Source organism: Drosophila miranda, chromosome 4 (genome assembly GCF_003369915.1).
Source record: "Drosophila miranda strain MSH22 chromosome 4, D.miranda_PacBio2.1, whole genome shotgun sequence".
Classification (NCBI taxonomy): Eukaryota; Metazoa; Arthropoda; class Insecta; order Diptera; family Drosophilidae; genus Drosophila; species Drosophila miranda.
Window position 1 is genome coordinate 25898242 of NC_046677.1, and position 22491 is coordinate 25920732.

At 42.7% G+C, this 22491-nt stretch overlaps 1 protein-coding gene across 23 annotated transcripts in view; it reads left to right on the top strand.

Annotated features, from left to right (window-relative positions):
- LOC108161745 (nesprin-1) overlaps nucleotides 1-22491 on the top strand; it is a 123619-nt gene that overhangs the window by 63003 nt on the left and 38125 nt on the right. For 11 of the 23 annotated variants that reach the window (XM_017296072.2, XM_017296073.2, XM_017296078.2 and 8 more), the window contains 4 exons: nucleotides 36-187; nucleotides 8495-9464; nucleotides 9533-9745; nucleotides 9823-10083. In XM_017296072.2, the coding sequence (XP_017151561.1) occupies nucleotides 36-187; nucleotides 8495-9464; nucleotides 9533-9745; nucleotides 9823-10083 (1596 nt within the window). The other 12 variants (XM_033393545.1, XM_033393538.1, XM_033393539.1 and 9 more) reach the window with 4 other exon arrangements.

Here is a 22491-nt window from a genome sequence, read left to right on the forward strand (position 1 = left end):
CGTTATAATTAATAAACATTCTTCGTTTCACATAGGAATTACGTGAAGAATCAAATCAACTTAAATCATCACATAAAGAAATCGAGACTCTCTCAAAATCCATCCTCACATTCCTTGGGGAAGTACACAAACCCTCGGCGGAGGCCATACAGGCCAAAGTGGATAAGTTAGTTGAACAACAGGCCAAGTAAGTACATCTCAAACTATTCCCATTGCTATTTTTAGTAACCATTTAAAGTGTGTACAATGTACATCGTGTGTTAAGCTATGCGTGACATGATATGACGAGTATTCCCCCCAACAAAACCGAAATCAAACTTTTTTGTTCTCAGTCTGAACGAAAACGTTTAAGCCCGGAAATTGAATCGGCTTGCTGCATACATTAGGGTACCACGAAAAAAAAAACTCGTTGCCTAATGACAATGAATGTGGAATTCAGAGTGAATTTAACAGGTTATATTTGATCAAAGGGTACCTTTAACAGGTTTTAAATTCGAATTAATGCTATTTACCCATATATATCAATGTACCCAAAAGATTGAAAGATTAGATCAATTAGGAACCACGACAAAAAGTAAAAAATCAATAGAAAGAAGTAATTATATATATTTGGGATCTATTCAAAATCTACAGATCTATGAAAAGTCATCAATTATGTTATAATTATTACTGCCAAAAATATTTTACGTCCTCCTCAATTTCGAAGGTACAAAAAAACCAGATATCAGAATCTAGTTGCGATCGAATCTATCTAATGGCCAGTAGTTGAAGCGCACCTTTTGTTTACCTGGGCTGGGCCCAATCACGATATCGAGAGAGCGGATCGCGAAAGCGGTTGTCATCTCATGAGTTTTTAACCGCAAAAGTCCTACCTAATGAAGCTATCTTATTTGAAATCAACCGAAAACACCCAATATCAATACAAATTATTATAATTAACTTTCCACGTACGAAACTCTGACATCTTATGCACTAAATATGACAGGCTTTAAAGGACTATAATTATCTGAAAAGAGGATTTACAATATTGTTTTTGATGTATGGCGGTATTGAGTATAGTATTCACAGGCTTTATATATTTTTTTTCTACGTTGCCAGATTTCTATAAGAAACATCTTTGTTTCTACCCTTTTTTATTTGGTTTTTAATTACAACTTTAATAAGAAAACACTTACTGTTCTCTCTGCCTCTTGGCTTAACCGTAGTTTTCCTTAGTTACACTCGTTAGTCGAATCGTCAAGCACTCTAAATTTGTTGCCATTGTTGCTGCTCAACAGACGCTAACTGACGTCAGACCTAACCAACTGTTACGCCTCGTAAGAGCCTCCAACGAGGCGACAGAGGGAGGCGAGGGTTCTTAAATTTGAGCGTTACGTAAGCCAGAGTTTATATATGGCTCCGCTCCTCTTACCAGTTCACTTCACCCTCTATAACCCATACAAAGAACCTAATGTTTACGAGTAATTCTAGGAATAGAAAACTAAAAGAGAAAACTCTTTTTTTCATTGTTTTTCTTTTGACAGGGGGCTATCCCGTTCTTAACTAGAAACTGTGCCAAAGCTCTTCGGTCTTATCAAAGGCGATATGAAAGACCTGTCTTTATATAAATACACATATATATTTATATATAAAATACTACAAGTACGAGTATATTTTATTTGACGCTTTCCGCTTGGTGGGTTTTTGATAAGAAAGTGGACGAGGGAGGTGGATCCCACAATCAAATGACAAAAATTCTTTTTCTTTGCTTTTTGCGGAAATACTCGTAGTCGTACGTTTATAAATAAGTGTGGATTTTAGCTTCTTCTTTTGTTATTCTGTTGTTCTTTTGTTGCCCTGGCGCTTGAACAAATTAAGAATTGTGCCAATTCCTATTTCTATATCTATTTTCTTTGCTAATTTTTTCAGTTTGGCCATCACGTGCTAAGAGACACAGACAGCCATGCAACATGTTGCCAGAAACATGCACACCATGCATACCACACCCTCTACGCCTCTCAGATCACGTATACCCCTCGCTTGTTGACGAGGGAGACCACAGGGAGACCTCCGCCTTTGGCCTTTTTCTTTTCTTCTAATGCAGCCACTGACACAATTTCCTTTTTTTCCCCAAATGTTTTTGTGTTATATTTCTGTTGTTGGTTCTTTCAGTTTTATTTTTATACATATGTACAAAAAATGTTGTTGGGTTTTCTTTGACAGCAGAGCTGCTGCCTGAAAAACGAGAGCAGCAGCTGTTGCTATAATTTTCCTCGCATTTTCCCCTAACAAGCCGCAATGTGCGTATGTTTTCGAGTGGCTTAAACGGTTGGAAAGACAACTGTTTTGACTGCTGTTTTGCGGTCCGGTGACGTAGTTGTCACATCAATGATCTAATGGAAGATCAGGTTTACTTAGAGGTTGATTCGGATGAAAGATCATAATGGTTTTGTATCGACCTAAATTCAAGGAATGTTATTTTTGGTATACATTTTTTGGTATGTAACTACTCTCCCTTTGGTCCGAGACTTATTCTTCGACAACCGGCGTAAGAATGCCGGCGAATATCGGAGAATTTAGTCTTAAAGATTGAATAGGTTGGGCGGAACATGTTTGTAATCGTAAGAACTATGATCTAACGTTCAAGCGGAATTTTTGTTTGAGGTGAATTATTCTCTTGATCTACATCAAAATGTCTACTCCAAATAAGAGCCGCTAATAGATCCCTTTACTATTTAGATAGGAATGGGGGTTTCTTTGGATCTCTTTGGATGCCCCCATATTTGGTTGTCGTCTAAAGCGTATCTAATTCCAAGTCTTAAATTATCTTTTATTCTCCTTATTCACTTAATGTCAAAACATATTTGATGCCCTAATTAGGACCTAATTTCAGGCCTAATTAATGTGAAGTATACAAAAACATGATATTTATATCTATCTTTTTGAAGAATTAATTTTCCACATGATGTATTTCATATTTATTTCAAAAGTTTAACTTTTCCCTTGATCAAACTAACTAAAATTCATTAATTTTTAGAGTTTGTACAGCCCAAGTTGGTTACGTATATAAAAATATGCTTTTTATATCTATTTTATGAAGAACTAAAGTCTTTAAGATGGTAGTTTCGTTCTCCCTTAACAGGCAGCGATCCCATCAAAAGAATACATTCATTAACAAAATTATGACATTTTTTCCATCTTTTATGAGATAATAATTTCCCCTTGATCGATTTGCCTTGAGAAAGCGTGCAGAAAATGTCTTCCTTTAATTGTTTTGATATCCAAAAATGAAGCAAAATGAGAACTATGGCATCATCAGAGCCGAAAAGAATGATCTAATATGCCTCCACCACCAACCAAGTCATGCCGGTTGTCATCGATAATTATATAGTCGGACGGAGGAGATACAATATGTATCTACGAGTATATTATGTATCCTTAAAATGCGACGCGAATATTTCAATGCACTTACACACTTGAGATTTAAATACATTTTTTCGTCGGGCACATGCGAGAATCTAATCAACGAAAAAGACATTAAATATTGCGTAAGCCTTGATTATTTTTTTTGCATTTTTCGGGGCATTATAATTTATTTATAAATATTTTGCAGTTGCGATTTTGTGAGAAAGATATGGGAATTAACTTCGTTAGCGAATATTTCGAATCATTTGCTCTAGAGAAAGATAGAGAGAGAGACAGAGAGAGAGGGAGAGAGGCAAATTTTGGGTATGTACAGAAAGCAAAGGAAATGTGTGAGAAAATAAATAAAAAACAAATTGAGAAAAAATGTAAACAGCAGCCGCCACACAAAAATCATAAAAGATTAAGTAAATAATACTTGTCGATCGTCAATAGAGAGGAAGTGCAAATTTTGCCCCAACAGAAAAATATTGTATACTCTTTATAGAGAACTTTGCGATGGGGATAAAGAAGATTTTACTATCATTAAATGTTTTATATACTCTTCCAAATGTTTACTTTTGAAAGCTCGCTATCATGATGATCATTATCTTCATCAGCTTTACTGTCAATCGGTTTCTATAAACAGCATTATTAAGGCCTTTATCTGGTTATAATATATGGAATATTTGCTATTCGAATCAGTGTATAGATCATATAGATATCCGTAGAATGTTGATCATACGAATTTAGATATATTTCATATAAATCTACATTTTTTGAAGAACTTTCTTTTAACAGAACTTTCGATCTTATGCTTAAGAAAAATCATTTTTATTCTAAAAGAAATGTTCATCCAAAAGTTCAAAAAAATATGGTTTCTATACAATCTTCTATACCTTTTACAAATTATAACCAAATCTGTGGGGATCATAGATCTATCATAAACATTTCAAAAGAAATTTGGATCGTTTGACATTTTTTTTCTTAAGAAATTCCAATTAATAGGTTTCTATAAATTCTTTACAAACTTGATCAAAATCGTGTAAATTTCTCAGATGGAAACGATCATTTGAAAAGGGTATCTAAATGTGCCTCCTTTCCTGTTTTTTGTTTTCGCTCAACTTTGCTGCTGACTTCATCGATGAGCAATAAAATAAGCAAAGAGATGAAGCAAAAGCGTGAACAATACTCAAGTGTGCAACAAATTATATAATTTCATTTCAATTGAATCAAAACGAAAGGAAACGAAACTATAGCTGAATCACACATACTTCTGTACATATATGGAAAACCTTATCAGGTGGACGATTAAGCCAGAGTGAAATAAAACTTGCCAAAAGTTTCAAACTTAATCTTTAGATTTGCATATGCAGCATTTGCATTCAACAATTTGTCATTTGGCATAGGCAAAAAAAAGAGAAAACCAAACAGCAAAAAAATAATAATAATAAAAACTCTGCCCAAATGAGGTAATCGGGTAATTATAAAACTTATTTCGGACGGCATTCCACTCGAACTGTTAGCACGTTAACAGTTCTGTTACAGTACAACTAGCACTGTTAAGACTTAACCAGAGCCCGTACTGTATGTATGTAAAAGAGTGCTGTTCCGTTTCGATTCCAAAGCGTTTCTCTCTCTCTCTCATTGGACTTGGTAGATTCTGATTTCTCTCCTTTTGTACTATGGCACTCTCTCTATCTCTGGTGTTACTTTATAGCCGGCTTTTCTTATCTTTGAAAACCAGCGAAATGTTATTTAAGCTTTATCAAAATATGCAACAACATTTTATGCAGTTAATGTGGAGCTGTGTAGGGAGATTTTATTTTATCAACAGCAACAACAAGCAGCAATCAGCAGCAGCGAAACTTATTAATGAGTACATTTCAATGCCAAGCGCATTTAGCATATACTATAAACATATATATTTTTTAGTGCTCTCCTCTCCTTCTCTCTGATATCTTTTGGTATGCGTAAGTGTGGTGAAATTTGTTTCGTTCTTTTTATTTCCGTCTCGCGTTCGCTCGCTCTCGTGCGCCGTCGCGCTGTTAACGATCGACACGGCACGACCACGACCACGACCACGACCCGACCAGCGGCAATGAAACGATTTTTTGGCACTTTTTCGTGGGGCCCCAAGAATATCTGAAATCAGTTTTTACTTAGAGTTAGTTGCAAGCGGACGTGTGGTTTCCACTTAACTGGATGGCTGGAAACTATCAGAAGAGCACAATCGAACGAATACGCATATATTTAAATCAAATTAAGTTTAAAAGTAGAAAAACCAGAGAAGCAGCAAAATATTAGCGAAAGGCGGCCCCCACCAAAAGAGAGAAAGAGATGTATAAGAAACCACATGGAATACCAGTCGATTCGGGCCAAGGGCTCACAAAATAACAATTTATCTTTTCCATTTCATGGTCTCATGCTGATGCAGTTTTCTGAACGACGCCGCTTTGTGGATTACCAGGCGTATACGTAATTCAGAAAGAGGGAAAGAGATTTGTATTTTGCAGCAGCGGCTTTCTTTTCACTCGTGGTTTGTTAGTGGAAATTAAGAAGAGCTAGAAGGAGGAAGGAGGAGGAGGAGAGGCTCTTGTTGAGCACACGTCTGCCTCCGGGCCAAAAGGAGGTGCGAACGTAGTCGCCAGCAGTAAGACACAAACGAACCCAAAGGCCAAAAGGCCACAAGACAGAGAAGCGCCTCAGCAGCAGCCAAATAAACGACGGGAGCCCAACTAATTGCCCAGAAAAGAAAAACCAGAAAAACACAACTAAACGCACTTCTAGTTAAAGTCGTCAAAAGCAAGAGGTGATAAAAACTAACGCAACCGAAAATTTAAGCCTAAAGTCAGAGACGTTTCCAAGACTGAACAAGACCCGGTTAAGTCATCGTTTCAGCCAGAGAGCAGGCTCTCCGGTGGTCGTATGCAAAACAGCAGCAGAAAACAAACTTGTATTTTATTTTTTTACCGGGTCTTTCGTACTTGTATTCGCGAATTAGAGACCTCTAACAGACCCGGTACCTGCCCAGGGTCGTCAGGTGTTTTGTTTAGAGAGAAATAGAGAAAGAGAGAGGGGCCAGAGAGCATATGACTCGCACGCGTTTCTACTTTAAACGATGACGTAGTCGTCGGTGACAGAAATAACAAAAACCTAAACTCTGCCGAACGAATCGAATGCCGCTTATCGTCTGTTGTTTCCACGTCTGATTACACAGCAGCAGCAACCATAATTGATTCAGAAATTACTTCTGTTTTCAATATGCGGTTTTCCCTATCACTATCCGAAACAAATCTCTGAGGCACACGGGCGCCTTTCACTTTCATTCACTTCTGCTGTGCGTGTGTGTGCCTTGCTGTGGCATTTCTCAAATATTTTGCCATTTAAATTAGAGCCGTGCACTAAATTTAAATTCGTTAATTTGTACAAAATGGCAGGCCCCAAACTGAAAATAGCTGAAAAAAAAAGACTAGAGGGGAAATATTTTTCTTTCTTTCTTATTTATTTCGGTATTTTTCTTGTTTATACCCTGGCCAGATAGAGGGTATTGTGATTTTGAGGAGATATTTCCGAGGGACGGAACAGACTTTTCTTCACTGAACTTTCTTTTTGCTAAACGCTTAATTCTATGCCGGAAACGGTAGGAACGGAACACTCTATCATGTGATGATGTTTAATAAACAAAGTTGTTTGGTAGAAAATATCCGATCGTTAAAGCCTATATATGGTCCTTTAATCGGACGACTACATCAGATAGGACGCATAGAAAATTGATGTCTATCTTTTAGGGTATCCAAAGCCGCCTTACTTTCTTTATTTTCATGTTTGATCTTTGATTTTTCGTGTGAAACACAAACCCAAACAACATTGAGAATTTTTCGTATTTTGTATTTCGATTTTTGTGAGGCTGGGCCGAAAAATGACGCCGAAATTATTTCGTCTTGTATCCCCCGTTTTATTTCCGTTGGCCATTTTTCTTTCGTTCCTTTATTATTTTTCTTTAACAATTAATTTGAACATTTTTCGGCCGACTTTTGTGGGTCTGTCTGTTTGTTGTTGGCCGAGTGCCAAATGTGTGTTGACTTGGCCTCCTCACCGCATCTCATCTCGTCTCATTTTCGGGCCAAGCCTGTAAAGGGCAATAAACGGTTCCATTAACCATGGTTCAGGACCTTGCCCAAACGAAAACTCGCCGGCGGCATAAATCTTTCAATCACTTCTCGGGTGCCCCCAAGGCGTATGCGTGATGTGCGTCATGTGCTGGAAATACTTGGCCAGAAATCGGATAAAAATATGCACAAATTTTAGGAAATTCGTGGCCATTGATTCGTCTGACAGTCGTTCGTTCGCTATCTCTCTCTGGGAAGCTGCAACGCCCCAATGACGTCAGACAATGACTGAAATGCATAGAAACACACACACGACAAAAATATACGAGGAATATACATAATTAAACATGCGCCGACATTAAACATTCGAATAGAACAAAAAAAAAATCCACAAAATTTTAAAAGTTGTGCGTGTCCGCACATAAAACAGTTTTATCTAAAAGATATATATTTTTTGTTGGCTTTTAAATCATTCTTGTTCGTAATATCCCTCTCTCTTTTTGAGATCTGAGATCTTCAAAATCATTATTTCTTTTGGTCTTTCCTCTCTTTTCGGCTCTCTCTCAATGGGCTCAAGGCAATTTCGAATTATGAGCAATTTTCGAAATTCGAACAGCCTGGGGTCTGGGGGTTCGTGAAAATGTGCTTTTGGGATTTTTCTTCATTAAGAAAACTCTCTTGTAGCCAAACGGCAGCATTCATTTTCACGGAAATCTTCGCAGAAGACCCCCGAGGCCATAGCCCAACGGATAATACATATATATATCTTGAAAAAAACTTCAGAATTGTGTTTTAGACAAGAACATCTAAAGAAATCCCAATATATCCACGTCCATATATACCTACACGTATTGTGTGTTGGAGGAGACACGCGCTGAGCGATTCTATCTATACAACGCAACAGAACCGCGTGGTTTTTCAAATAAAACATATACTCTTTTCCCTACAGTCCATGCCATTGAATAACACGACCCTGAACATCGCCTATTTTTTATTTGCAGATTGAACGACACGCTACGCGAGAAGGAGCAACAGGTTAGCCAGGATCTCGACGAGATCGAGCAAGTCTTCCGTCGCATTTCGCAGCTGCAGGACAAGTTGAACGCCTTGAACGATCAACTGCAATCGATACACGTCTACGACGAGCACATTGCCCAAACGGAACAGGCCCTGATCACCCTCAACAGCCAGGTGCAGCAGGCGGCCGAGGAGAGTCGTTTGCTGGTTAGCCAGACAACGGCCAAATATCAGGCCAAGCAGAATCTACTGCCCAGCGACATTGCCCAGGAGTTTACCGCTCTTGAGTTGCTTTCGGAACGTGTACAGGTGACGATGGAGACCAAAGAGAAGGATTTCAAGCGTGCCAAGACCGTGCGCACCGAGTATGTGGCCGGTGTGGATGAGATCCAGCGCTGGCTGCTGCAGGCCGAAGTGCAGGTGCAGGAGCGCACCCTGAGTCCCACACAGATGAAGGAGCTGCTGCAGCGCATCAATCATGAGATCACCGCCATATACGAACGCTTCACCCTGGTCAAGACCAACGGCCAGCTGATTATCGAGAATTGCCGCAACAGTGAGGAGAAGACACTGGTGCAGACGACCATCGATCAGTTGGCCGCATCCCTGGCCCAAGTTCGGGGCTGGTTGGACGAGAAGAAGCAGGCGGTGGGCGATAGCCTGGATGCTTGGACGAGATTCATGAATCTGTATCAGATTGTCATGTCCTGGGCGGCGGAGAAGCGTACGTTTATCGACCAGTCGATCGACTTGCGCACCCTGCCCGAGGCCAGGAACAAACTGAACGACTATGTGGCGGCTGTGAAGAGTATTAAACCGATTGTCAAGCATTTGAGCGAAATGGATAAGGAACTGGAACACATTGGCCAAGTGACGACTGTGGGCGATCTCAAGGATAAACTGCAGGAGGCCGAGGATGCGAAGATAACCGTGGAAGCGGTGCTGCTGGAGAGGGTAACCCCTAGATTGAGAATACCCATATCTTTAGCTATTCAGCATAACTAATATTTCCTTTCGATTAGAACTCTCTGCTGCAAGAGGCTTGCGAGGAATGGGATCAATGCGAACGCAAAATCAAGGACATACGCGCCTGGCACGAGAAGACCAAACAGGGCCTCGACTCGTCGCAGCAGCAGAAGAAACCGCTGCGCGATCAGCTTGGGTTCTGTGAGAAGACCCTGGCCGATATAAATGTGCAAAAAACAAAACTGAGACTGTCTATCGAGAAGCTGGAGGTGAGTACCCAACCGAATGGAATAGTTAATCCTTTGCCATGCATCCCGCATCCCACATTGCTGCGTTTCGTTCCCAGGTTCACTTCCGCAATGGCATGGGTGGTGATCCACGCCTTAGCGAGAATGTTGACGATCTGGTGCGCGTGCTCGATGGCTTGGGTGAATTGGTGAAGGCCAAGTCCCAGAGCCTCGAACAGACGCTCGCCCAGATCGATGTCTACCAGCAGCAGATGCAAACGCTGCGGCAGCGCATCATCCAGGAGGAGCAACAGCTGCGTCTGGTGATGGCGCCCACCTACTTGCCACACGATCGTGAGCGAGCATTAGCCGATCAACAGGTACGTAACTTCCCAGAGCCTTTTTGTTTTCAACAGTATAGATCAGATCCCCCTCTCCAGTTAGTAGTTTCTTCCAGCTAGCAGATCAGATAAGATCAGACTATATATCTCTGTTGTGTTAGGAGCTCTTTCTAGTCAAGTTTCCCCACCCTTTTTACATAGATATAACGCATTCCCGTCATTGCTATGAGAACGATCTTTCATTGCTATGCCAAAAACAGTTGACAGAACAACCGGTTTGTTAGCCAAAAAAAAAAAAACAACAACAGTTATTAACACTCCATATGATATTTATTTTAAAATAATATTTGAATAATCGTCGTCCCCACCCGTCCCCCCTCTCCATGCGCTTTAAAAATGTGCGCCGGGTAGGTCCAAGAGAAAAAAATAAAATAAAAAGTTGCACGGTGGCTGCGTATTTTTCTTTTCCATTATTTTTCTTTTATTATACAAAAAGCGCTAAATTTTCAATTTATTATTTATATATTTTGTTTCCTATTAATTTCCTTTTTATTATTTTTTCGTTTTGCGGCATTTGATTTTTTTTTTCTGTAAATTCTATTACGTTTTATTTTCGAATTCATTTTGCACACAAAGACAGACTGAGATCAACATTTAAATATCATATACATAGGCGTATCATTTCTGTGCTTCCTTATGTTTTCCATCCATCACATCTTATTCATTACACCACCATCCAGATCTCATCGTGCAGCGCTCATTCTCTCATGTCTCATGTCTCTCTCCCTCTCATTGGAAAATCTCCACAAATCGTAATACCCTTTCCATCTGTCAGAGAACTGCTTCATTTGTCACGTGCTGCGAGCACAAAAGAAAAAATAATATATTTATATATAGCCGAGAAAATAAATAAGTTCTTGTTGTCAGGGTTAGCCAGCCAGTCCACCCACTAAACGAAAAGAAAAGCCAGGAATTTTCTACCTCCAGACGTTATATTTTTAGGCCATCAAATTTTGGTTTTTTTTTTGTGTTCTTGTTCTCTTTATAAACAAAAATGATGATACTATATTTAGCAAAAGCAGGTGGCCTAAAGAAATGTTCTTTCTGTCTGAAATAGTTTATAGTTCTTTAATGATAAAATTTAAGTTTACATTGCGAATTGCAGTGTCTGGCGGTAAGTGGCAAACAACAAAAACTCAAATTTTAAATTCAAGGATTCCAAAACAATATTTGAAATGTAGTTACAAAAATGATTATAATTGTGGGGGGCAACTATTGCTATGAGAACTTATTTTGGATACACTCAATCAATCACATCTTTCTCACATTCAACACGTACTCGATCGACGTACAGTTGCACTCATCAACAAAAAGTACAGTCATCACATCTCACGCATTAAATGCCACAAATTTTACTCATTAATCTTACGCTTAAACATTTTTATGATTTAATTTTTTAGTTTTTTTTTGTTTAATTAGTCCGCTTTTAGCCAAACAAACATTTATCGTCACTCAATTATTGCCTTACCTATCTCTCTCTTTCTCTATAAATCTATCTCTATCTTTGGTATTAGCGGAAATCGGTTAACTTTTAATTATGGTTACGGTTTTTAATGTTGATTTTGGTATTTTATTTTTGACAAATTTGTATCTCTTTTTTTATCTCTCATTGAATATATATATTACGAATATTACGAAAAATCCTGGTGTCGTTGCGCTGAAACAAACAACAAAAAAACCAAAAAACATGCAAATTGCTCTAAACACTCTCCATAAAAACATATTTATATCTCGCTCGTTTACTAATGATCCTAACTCTGGTCCTTGGGCTTTGCTACTCGCTTGTCGCCTGCTGAAAAACCTGTGACTAAACCCCAAATCTCTCACTCTCTCAACATAAACATAAACATTACTCAAAACAAAAAACATTAATACATGGGTACTGCTTACTTCTTCTGCCAAAATATACAAAATATCAAACATGGTCTATGGTTGCTTTTTGTATCCCTCTCTGTCTCTCTCTCTCTCTCCACTCCACTCCACCCCACATGGCGCTGTCTATAAATTACCATCAAATGAAACTCAAATCTCAATATGCTGACATTTTGTTTGTATTTCTTCTTTGCCTCTCTCACGCCTGAAAAAACTCTTTCTGAAAACAAAACTATCAAATATCGAACATGCACCATATATATAAAATATGTACCCGCCATACACACTCGATATATAGGCATGCCGGGAACGTGTGAAAAATCTGCATTCGAAAATAACCGCACGTAATGAGCGCATCAAGTTGTTAATACATCGGGGCACGCCGGACGATGCCAGGCTAGAGATTTAGAGATGCCGTAGATGCCCCCTGCCCCGCCCCCTTTTAAATATAAAATTAATTTTTAAAGCCAAAATCTAGGACTAGATCAAAAACATTATTTTGACAGTCGTTGGTGTCGCCCCTCGCTTCATGCCGTCGCAATCTCCCAAAGTTCTGTGTGTGGCACACAGGAGTGGGGGACGACCTGCACGACTGTCAACTGCCACACATGACCCACAACATGTTTAAGGAATATCTATACCAAAAAATACTATCCTATATGATATACATACATATCTAAAAAATAAATTACAATTATCAAATTATATATATATATGTATACCTATCTATTTTTTTTAAACGCAAAACCCAAAGAGATTATGATTTTTGTCAGGGAAGATCTTTAGGTGCATTATTGTAGGTAGGGTGGCCCTTTGACCTATTGACCCCCCTGAAAAATAAACAAAAACCATATGAAAAAGCTAACGTTTTTGGCAAATCTTCCCCCTATCTCTCTCTCTCTCTCTCTCTCTCTCTCTCTCTCTATTGATGATATCATTGATGAACGATGATGAACGACATTAGGCAATGCGGGAATCAATCGATGGCATGCAGCAGATCTACGATGCAACCGCCAGAAAGTCCTATGCTCTGGATCCCCATTCAGTGGTAACCACTTCATCGACTGTGTCGTTGCTTATGAAGCCAACGGCCGTAGGTTTGACCTATGCTGAAGTGTTATCGGGACAAACGAGTCCGGTAAGCGGTAATGAGACGACCCAAACAGCAGCCCCAACGAGAAAACCCAGACAAGAACCAGTATCCTCCCCAGCTACGACACAAACAACAACAACGACAACGAACTGGCAAGAACAACAACACCACCAAGAAACGACAAACAATCAGACAACAATTACAACAACCATTACGACTACGACAACATCCACGACATTGAAACGTACGCACGACGAAGACCAGATCGAACTGCACGGAGGCGGTATAACCACTGCGATCTATGAGAGCAGAGATCTGGTTCAGGTTCCCCCCCAACAGGTTACACCAACACCACCAATCGAGAGTTATGTGGAGTCGATCGAGATCAGCAACAGCAACAGCAGCAGCAGCACGGCACAACAGCAACAAGTTCCTAACCAACCTCAGACTCAACCTCAATCAACCACCACCAACCCCATCAGCAGTCAACAGTTCATTGACAGCGAACAGCAATATCATGTGAAAACGGGTAAGAATCTACAGCCTCCCAATCGGCCAGAACGTCGCGGACGTTCGCCGAGACGTCGACGAGAGCCACCTACAATCCAACAGGAGCAGCAACAGCAACACCAGCACCAACAGGAGCAGCTCTTCTTGCCATTGGACGATCGTACCCGATCGAGTAGCCCCATGTGGGTGCCCGGTTCGACGTCCTATGCGGAGGTATTGCGCGGGCTGGAACTGGAGCGTCTCAAGCAGCAGGCAGCCGAGCAAATGGCCGCCCAAGGCGTCCAGAGTCATACGGCTGATATCACCATACAGGATGTGGTGGATGCCAGTGCCGCCGTAGCAGCCAGCATGTATGTCCCCGAAGCAGAGCCAGAAATTATCGAGGAACCAACAACACACCAGCAATATATCAGCGAAGTCAATCCAGAACATGTCTATGTTTCTGCCCAACAACAGCAGCAGCAACTGCCACAGCTTGTAGAAAGTGCCAACAATTACGAGGTGCCCATGACAGCGGAGGAGATTGCCGCCACTTACTTGCAGCCCGATCCACAGCTGTATCAAACGATGTACGAGAATGTGGCTGATAGTGGCCAGTGGGGCTATGTGGCGAATGCCAGTACAGTGCCCCAGCAGGAGCAGCAGCAGCAGCAACCGCAGAACTACTATGAACAAATCCTGCAGATGCAATATCCCCTGCAATACCAGACCGTGGCAGTACAGCCGGCGACAACACAGTTTCAACTGCTGCCCGGCTACTACCAGCCCATAGCCACAACCGACACTTACTCAACGCTCTATCCCACAGAGCCATCGCAGATTTACTTTACCCAACCGACGGTAGAGTATTCGCAGGAGTATCAAACGCAGCAACAACCTCAGCCTCAGCAGGAAATAACTAACCAAACCGTAGTCTATCAACCGGAGACGGTAGAGCAGACCTATCTGCTAGATCCCTACAGCGTACAGGAATCGACGACAGGTAACAGCGTGCTGGATCGCGTTGTCACCACACTCGCTTCGATGGTGCAGCAGAGCACGGAACCATTGACCACCAGTACGCAGCAGATTCAGCCCACTGTGGTACAGATCGAACCCGAAGAAGACCCCCAGTATTATATCGAAGAGAATGTGCAAATACTGAGGTCTGTGGAGCCACAGGAGTTTGAGGTTGACGAGCCACGACCAGACATTACCTTTGGGCAGTTTGAGATGGATGCCATTGAGACGATACCCGTTGATGTGCAACCACAGCCACAAGTGCAGGCCCAGCCTCAAGTCCAACCACAACAGCAATCCACTGTCGTAACGACAACAAGCTATGTTCAAGAAACTGTTGTCTCAGAACAGACGACGGAACAGCCAACTGTGATAACTCAGCAGGTCCAGACTCGATCAGAAGTCCCCGAAACGACCCCAGCGACCACAGTCACTGTGCGTCCCCAAGCCCAACGTGTACAGCAGCAGCCAATCCAGCCACAGGATATCAGTGCCGGTAGTACTTATGCCGAAGTCCTGTTCGGTCTACAGCACAAAGAACTGCAACAGCAATCAGTTTTCCAGCCATCCAGTCAGCAGCTACAGCAGATACCCGTACGCTTATCGCCGCCAACACAACGCAGAGCAGCAGCTGAACACACAACCAATACGAAGCATACAACAGTTACTACCACAACGATTACCAATTCAAGAAGATCGCCAACTTGGGAGCGCAGGGACGATAATATTGAGTCGAGGACATCGCGTCCAAAGCGGGTGCGACATGAAACGCAACCCGAACCATTGCCGATCAAGGTGAGCACTCGTAAGGATACCAAATCGAGCAAGAAGCACAGATCTCCGGAGAGCAATGGTGTGGAAAGCACGAAAGTGGTGCAAGAAGTGGTTGAAGAACACACCAAACAGCCAGAGCCAAAGCCAAGAAAGTCAAAGAAATCGAAAAAGACAACCGACAATGCAACAATTGTTGATGTAGTCCAGTTGGTGGAGCCCAAAGTAGAAGCACCAATGGTGTCCAATAAGGAGAAAAATCAGACATCCCCCAGTCTGGAGAAAAAGCAATCCTCTCCTGTTCCTAAGAAGGAATCACCTGCTGTGGAGCGAAAGCGGAACTCTCCTATAGCAAGCCGAAAGATAGCATCACCTGTTCTGGAGCGAAAGCAAACCGTGGTAGAGACTACTGTTACCGCCACCCAAACGGTTGACCCTGTTGTGTTGGAGGTCAGTTTAGCTCCTGAGCCAACATCAAAGAAGGAAAAGAAGCAAACCACTAAACCAGTAGCGGAAAAGGCTCACATCAGCAAGCAATCTGGAGATCCAGTCAAGGAAAAGGCAACTGTAAAGTCCGAAGTGGTTGAAGTGAAGGAGGAAGTTGAAACTGTCGTAGCTAAAAAGGATGTTCCAGCTCCAGTTGCGCCCTCCCGGAAGGAAAAGAAACAGTCAAAGACGACAGTGGAGAAGGTTGTCATCAGCAGCACCAAATCTGTTGAACCAATCATCGAAAAGGATATTGTGGAAACAGTCATCGAACAGAAGATTGTGGAACCAATCATCGAAAAGGATATTGTCGAAACAGTCATTGAAAAGGAGATTGTGGAACCAGTCATCGAACAGAAGATTGTGGAACCAGTCATCGAAAAGGAAATTGTGGAAACAGTCATCGAAAAGGAGATTGTAGAACCAGTCATTGAAAAGGAGATCGTCGCACCAGCTGTGATTGAAACCAAGGAGCAAATCGAAGGCCTGAAGAGCCACATCGAAGCAGGACAATCTACGCTTTCGAAGAGGGAAAAGAAACAGACTAAAACAGTTGTGGAGACTACAGTTATCAGTACCAAGACAATTGAGCCAGCTACGGAGTCGGAGTCTGTCACAGGGAAGATTGCTGAAGCGAAAATGATTACGGAGAAAATTGAATCGGAACCAGTCAAAGCGAAGGAGATTGTAGAGCCGGATCCCGTTGCAGAGAAAAAAATTGATGAGCCTGAAGTTACAGTTTCGACACCCACAAAGAAGGACAGAAAACGTTCCAAGAAGGAGGACAAACCTGAAACTACCTCTAAGATAGAGGTAGCCGTTGCTCCGGTGGAGGATGTTCCAGTGATTGTTGATTCAAAAACCACAACAGAGACTGTTACGGTAGTCACTGAAAGCAATGTTGTGGCCGAACCCAAAGTTAAGTTTGAGGAAACAGTTCAGAAAACGGTTGAAATACCAATTCCAGAAGTTATACTCGCAGTAACAGCACCTGAGCCAGTAATTGAACCCGTAATAGTGGCTAGAACGGTGTCAGAGCCCGTGGAAATTCCCTCACACGATTTAATTACAACCACAGAAACGCTGACAGAAGCCCTGAATGGTAGTCCAGTATTGCAGGAGAGTACGTCCGTAAGTCCCGTCTCTACGGAAATCAGTGAGACCATCACTGAGGGCGAACCTGCAGTCACGATATCGACCAACACAATATCAACGGAAAGTGGAACCACAACCATCACCACGCGTACAATAACCAAACACATAACAAAGCGTATAGTCAAGCGCATTGTGGATGGTAAAGAGGAGATTGTCGAGGAAGATGTGATTGATGATTTGCCCGAGGAGAATATCTCCGTGCAGCAGTTCAATCTGCCGACAATTGAAACCACAAGTAGCGAGGTGCCCGTTGATGTGACTGGACTCTTAACCACACAGGATACCATCGTGCAACAGGGATCGATAACCAAGACGACGATTACCAAGACAAAACGCATACTGAAGCGTATCACCGAGGACGGGGAGGAAATTGTTGAGGAGGTCTTTGAGGATGAACCAGAAGTGGAGAGAGATGTTACGCTGCTGCCAACGACAGTGGTAACCTCTTCGTTTACCACAACGGAGGAGAAACAGCATCAATCTAACATCGAGGAGGCTGCCCAGAACGTGGTTGCGGAAGTCATCAAACAAGCCGAAGAGACAATCCAACCGGAAGAGCAAAAGTCAACTAGTGAGGACAATAAAAAGGCCAAGAAGGAACAGCCCATTTCGGAACCCGAGAAACCATTGTTGGTTATAGAACCGGAAGCAACGAAGGAAGTTGCGGAGGAACCGCAGCAAAAGAAGCCCCAAAAGCCTTCCCGTAAGGACAAGAAGAAACACAAGAAATCGGAAAGCGATGCCCCCACACCCATTGTCCAAAAGATAGCCGAAGTTATCGAGCCACAGCCACAACAAGAAATCACAGAGCCCCTGAACATAACAAGTGCAATTACTACGGATGAGAGACAAACGCTGTCATCGGAAGGATCTGCTGTCAATAGTGATGATGGCAGCAGCCTCATTAAAACGACTGTCATTCGTACAACCAAAATCGTCAAGAAAATCAGCAGCAGTCAGCAAGATAGTCAGGATATGTCATCTTCCACGCACTCGGACGTCCAATCCCTGGGCTCCTTTGACCTGGCCGAAGAAGCTGTCGAACAGATCGAACCGAAGATTGAGAAATCCGAGACGAACAGTCGCGAAATAAGCGATGAGGGTGTGGTCAAGACAACTAAAACCACAACCACTCGGACCATCAAGAGCCCAAAAACCGAGGAAGTACCCGTTGAAGCTACATGGGAAGTGCCAACTGAAGAGGAGCCTGCAGTCGCCTCTCGTTCGGAGATCGAGGAGCCTGCCGAGGGTGGTGTAGTAAAAACCACCATTGTGCGCACCACGAAAATCGTGAAGAAGATTTCCCAGGAGAATGAAAATATCAGCGAGACAAGCAGTGAAGCCGAGACTTCTCTGGACTTCATTCAGGATGCTCCCCTAGTGGCTGAATCCGTGACCACGGAATCCAACAGTGAGGGCATCACAAAGACCACAACTACACGAACCACAAAGGCTGTAAATAAAAGTGTAGATGAAGAAGCTCCTGTTGCTCCGGAAGATAAGTGGCTGACCACATCAACAGCTATTCCTAACGTGCCGGATACGACTGAAATAAAAACAACCATTCTAGATTTTATTTCTGCAGAACAGAACGCAACACAAACGATTCCAGAACCGGAACAACTCATTGTAGAATCCTCTGAAGTTGCAGCTCCAATTTCAGAACCACCTCAGCATGGAAATGGTATAGTTCAGGAAATACTGGTGTCAGAGCCAGATAACTCCGGGGTTGGTGATGTTGTCAAGACAACAATTACGCGAACAACGAAAATTGTCAAGAAAATATCGCAAAGTAGCGAAGAACAAAGCGTTAGTGAGATCGTTGAAGCTCCAGAATCGGATCAAGCGCTGCCTGTTGCTCAAGAGGAGACGATAGGTGGTGGTGTAACCAAAACGACAACCGTGCGTACGACAAAGATCGTGAAGAAGCTCAACGAAGATGGTGAAACCACCAAAGAGGAGAGCAGCAGCACTACCAGTGAGCCTCCCGTCACAGTCCGTGAATCATCGCCAACGATTTCAGAGATTCCCAGTGAAACCTCCACCACATCTAGTCAAATCGATGGAGCGATTATCAAGACCACAACGATACGCACGATGCGCATTACCAAGAGAATAACCAATGACGGACGCATACTCCTGACTGAAAGTGACACACCGGACGATGTTACTGTGACATCAAGCATCGAAATGCCAGATCAAAGACCAGTGAGTCCGGTTGTAGCCACAGCCTCTTCCCCTGTCGTTGTTACTCCCAGTAACGAGTTCAAGTTGGAGAATTTAGAGGCAACAAACATTCAGTTGGGATCAGTTAAAGATAGTCCCACTGGGGTGAAGGTCATCGGCATTGAGACAAACACTGTCGATGTGCCGAACCTAAGGGAACAGATCAGAACCGAAAGTAAGACAAACGGGGATATAAACGAAACCGATAGTATTACCACTACTACGACGACTACCAGAAATACGATACTCACGACAACCCAACGACGCAGCTTCGAAACCGAAGATGGCACAAATGTTCTTTTCGTGGGAGAAGGCATTGACGGTGCCTATCCACCGGGCACAGTCCAAAAGATATCCCTTATCACCCATGAAGAAAAGCTGAAGACACCGATTGTGAAAATGCATCTAGATTTTCCAGAGGTTAGTCTTCGTGTGACCGAGACGGTGACGGAAAATGTGTCTCTGCAAAGAACGACCGAAAGTAGTCAAAACTCTGTGGTTGAGGTATTGCCAGAGACAGCAGAGCCCGTTTTAGAACCCATTTCAACAGAAATCCAGTCTGAAGAACTTGTCAAGATTACAGATTCAACAGAAACTGTATCAGTGACGAGTATTGCCTCTGCGGAGATCATTCCCGAGCCCCTTAAAGAGTCTATCCAACCAGAAGACGTTAAAATTACAGAAGCTACTCAAGAGATACTGGTCCCTGAAGTTAGCAAGCCCCTGTCCCCTGCAGAATTGAGTCCCGAAGAGCAGCAGCTGTTCGAGGACATTCAGAAGAAGCTCTCTAAGAAAGACAAGAAGAAACGTCCGGCTATACCCGAAGAATTCATTAAGCAAGAGACAGTTCAGATTACTGTAGAAGAAAGCAAAGGTAATGAAATCATTGATGAGAAACAGGTCATAACCGAAGTCGTCCCCTCAGTCCTCTCGGCTGAACCCGAGCAGTTGGTACCCAATATTTCTCAAGATGAGGCTTTGATATCCAGCGTTAAGCTGATCGAGCAGACCAAAGCAGATATTATTTATCGTGAAACTATTGAGGTTACGCCAGTCTCTGAAATTGCCCCCATTCCAAGTCCAAGTCAAGAAGAAGTTCTAGTAGATACTCAGTTAAGCCCCAGCCCAGCTCCTACTAAAACCGCTAATCAAACTGTTCCTGCCCTATCGAGCGCCCTAATTGCTGAGCCATTTGTAGCTAACACGGTAAGCACTCTAAGTACTATCATTAATATTGAACAAAACTCTGCACTTGATAAAATCTTTGAAATTCCCACATTTGATATACTTAAACTTAATATTGCTGAGGGTAATTATCACATAATCAATTCCAAGGCTAAAGAAATCGATCAATCGGCATCCGTTCAATCAGTAGAGGTTCCGTCGCCAAAGACGGTAAGCTTTGCAGACGAACCCGAAAATATAGTCATCACTGAAACTATCACCAAAACGCCAGAGTCTTCTGCTATCCCTCTTGAAATCGAAACTTTCCCTGCAATTTATAATTTTGAAGTTCCTAAGTACGACATCATTTCACTCAACAAGGCAGAACTTTTACAAAAAACTGTAGAAGCCACAACGGTTCTAACAGAAACCACTTCAACAACAGAAGAAATTCCTACTAAAAACGAAATTGAGAGTGTCACACGAAAAATCGAAACAGTCCCAAAAACACAGCAAGAAGGACCACTTCCAGAAAGCATAACAAATATACCCAATATCTTCAACTTTGAAGTACCCAAGTACAACGTCAGTGAATATAGCAAGGCTGAAACTCTCTTCAGAGTCTCCGCTGAACCGATATCTCCCACTGACATAGTTCCCGAGCGGGATAGTACTCAAACCGAAACGAATACTACCACGATTACTACAACAACAGTTACAAAAACCATCAAGGAGGTGCTCGAGACAAACACACCAAACGAAACTCCTGTTGTCGAAGAGGTTCCCAAGTCAGTAACGCCAGCGCCAATAGTTGAAGCTCCAGTGGTTGAAGATTTCAAGACAATCACAACCGTCACCACTCAACCAGAGCCAATCGTCGAAGAGGTCAAACCTATTCAACCAGAGCCGATCGTTGAAGCTCCAGTGGTTGAAGAGTCCAAGACAATCACAAACGTCACTACCATTCCTGAGCCACAAAAGGATGTTCCTGTCGTCGAAGTTACCCAGTCAGTGACTATTGTCGAGGAGGTCAATCCAGAGCCAATTATTGAAGCTGCAGTGGTTGAAGAGTCCAAGACCATCACAACCGTTACTACCACAACCACTGTAACTGAAACCGAAACAGCTAACGAAACGTCCATACCTGAAGAACCTCAACAGCCGGAAACCATGAAATTGCCAGAACAGCCAAAGAAACCAGCATACGCCGGCTTGCCTGTGGACGACTCATCTAGCTCATGGATAGACGTCCAGGACGAACCCATGAACTTCTCCGATAACGAAGAGGAATCTGTCCCTGAGCCTCAAAAGGATGTTCCTGTCGTCAAAGTTACCCAATCAGTGACCATTGTCGAAGAGGTCAAACCGGAGCCAATTAATGAAGCTGCAGTGGTTGAAGAGTCCAAGACCATCACAACCGTCACTACCACAACCACTGTAAGTGAGACAGAAACAGCTAGCGAAGTGTCTATATCTGAAGAGCCTCAACAGCCGGAACCCATGAAGTTCACAGAGCAGCCGAAGAAACCGGCATACGCCGGCTTGCCTGTGGACGACTCATCTAGCTCATGGATGGACGTCCTGGATGAACCCATGAACTTCTCCGATGACGAAGAGGAATCTGTCCCTGAGCCTCAAAAGGATGTTCCTGTCGTCGAAGTTACCCAGTCAGTGACCATTGTCGAGGAGGTTAAACCAGAGCCAATTTTTGAAGCTCCAGTGGTTGAAGAGCCCAAGACCATCACAACCGTCACTACCACAACTGCTGTAACTGAGACAGAAACAGCTAGCGAAGTGTCTATTTCTGAAGTGCCTCAACAGCCGGAACCCATGAAGTTCCCAGAGCAGCCGAAGAAACCGGCATACGCCGGCTTGCCTGTGGACGACTCATCTAGCTCATGGATGGACGTCCTGGATGAACCCATGAACTTCTCCGATGACGAAGAGGAAACTATCCCTGAGCCACAAAAGGACGTTCCTGTCGTCGAAGTTACCAAGTCAGTGACCATTGTCGAGGAGGTCAAACCAGAGCCAGTTGTTGAAGCTCCTGTGGTTGAAGATTCCAAGACCATCACAACCGTTACTACCATTCCTGAGCCACAAAAGGATGT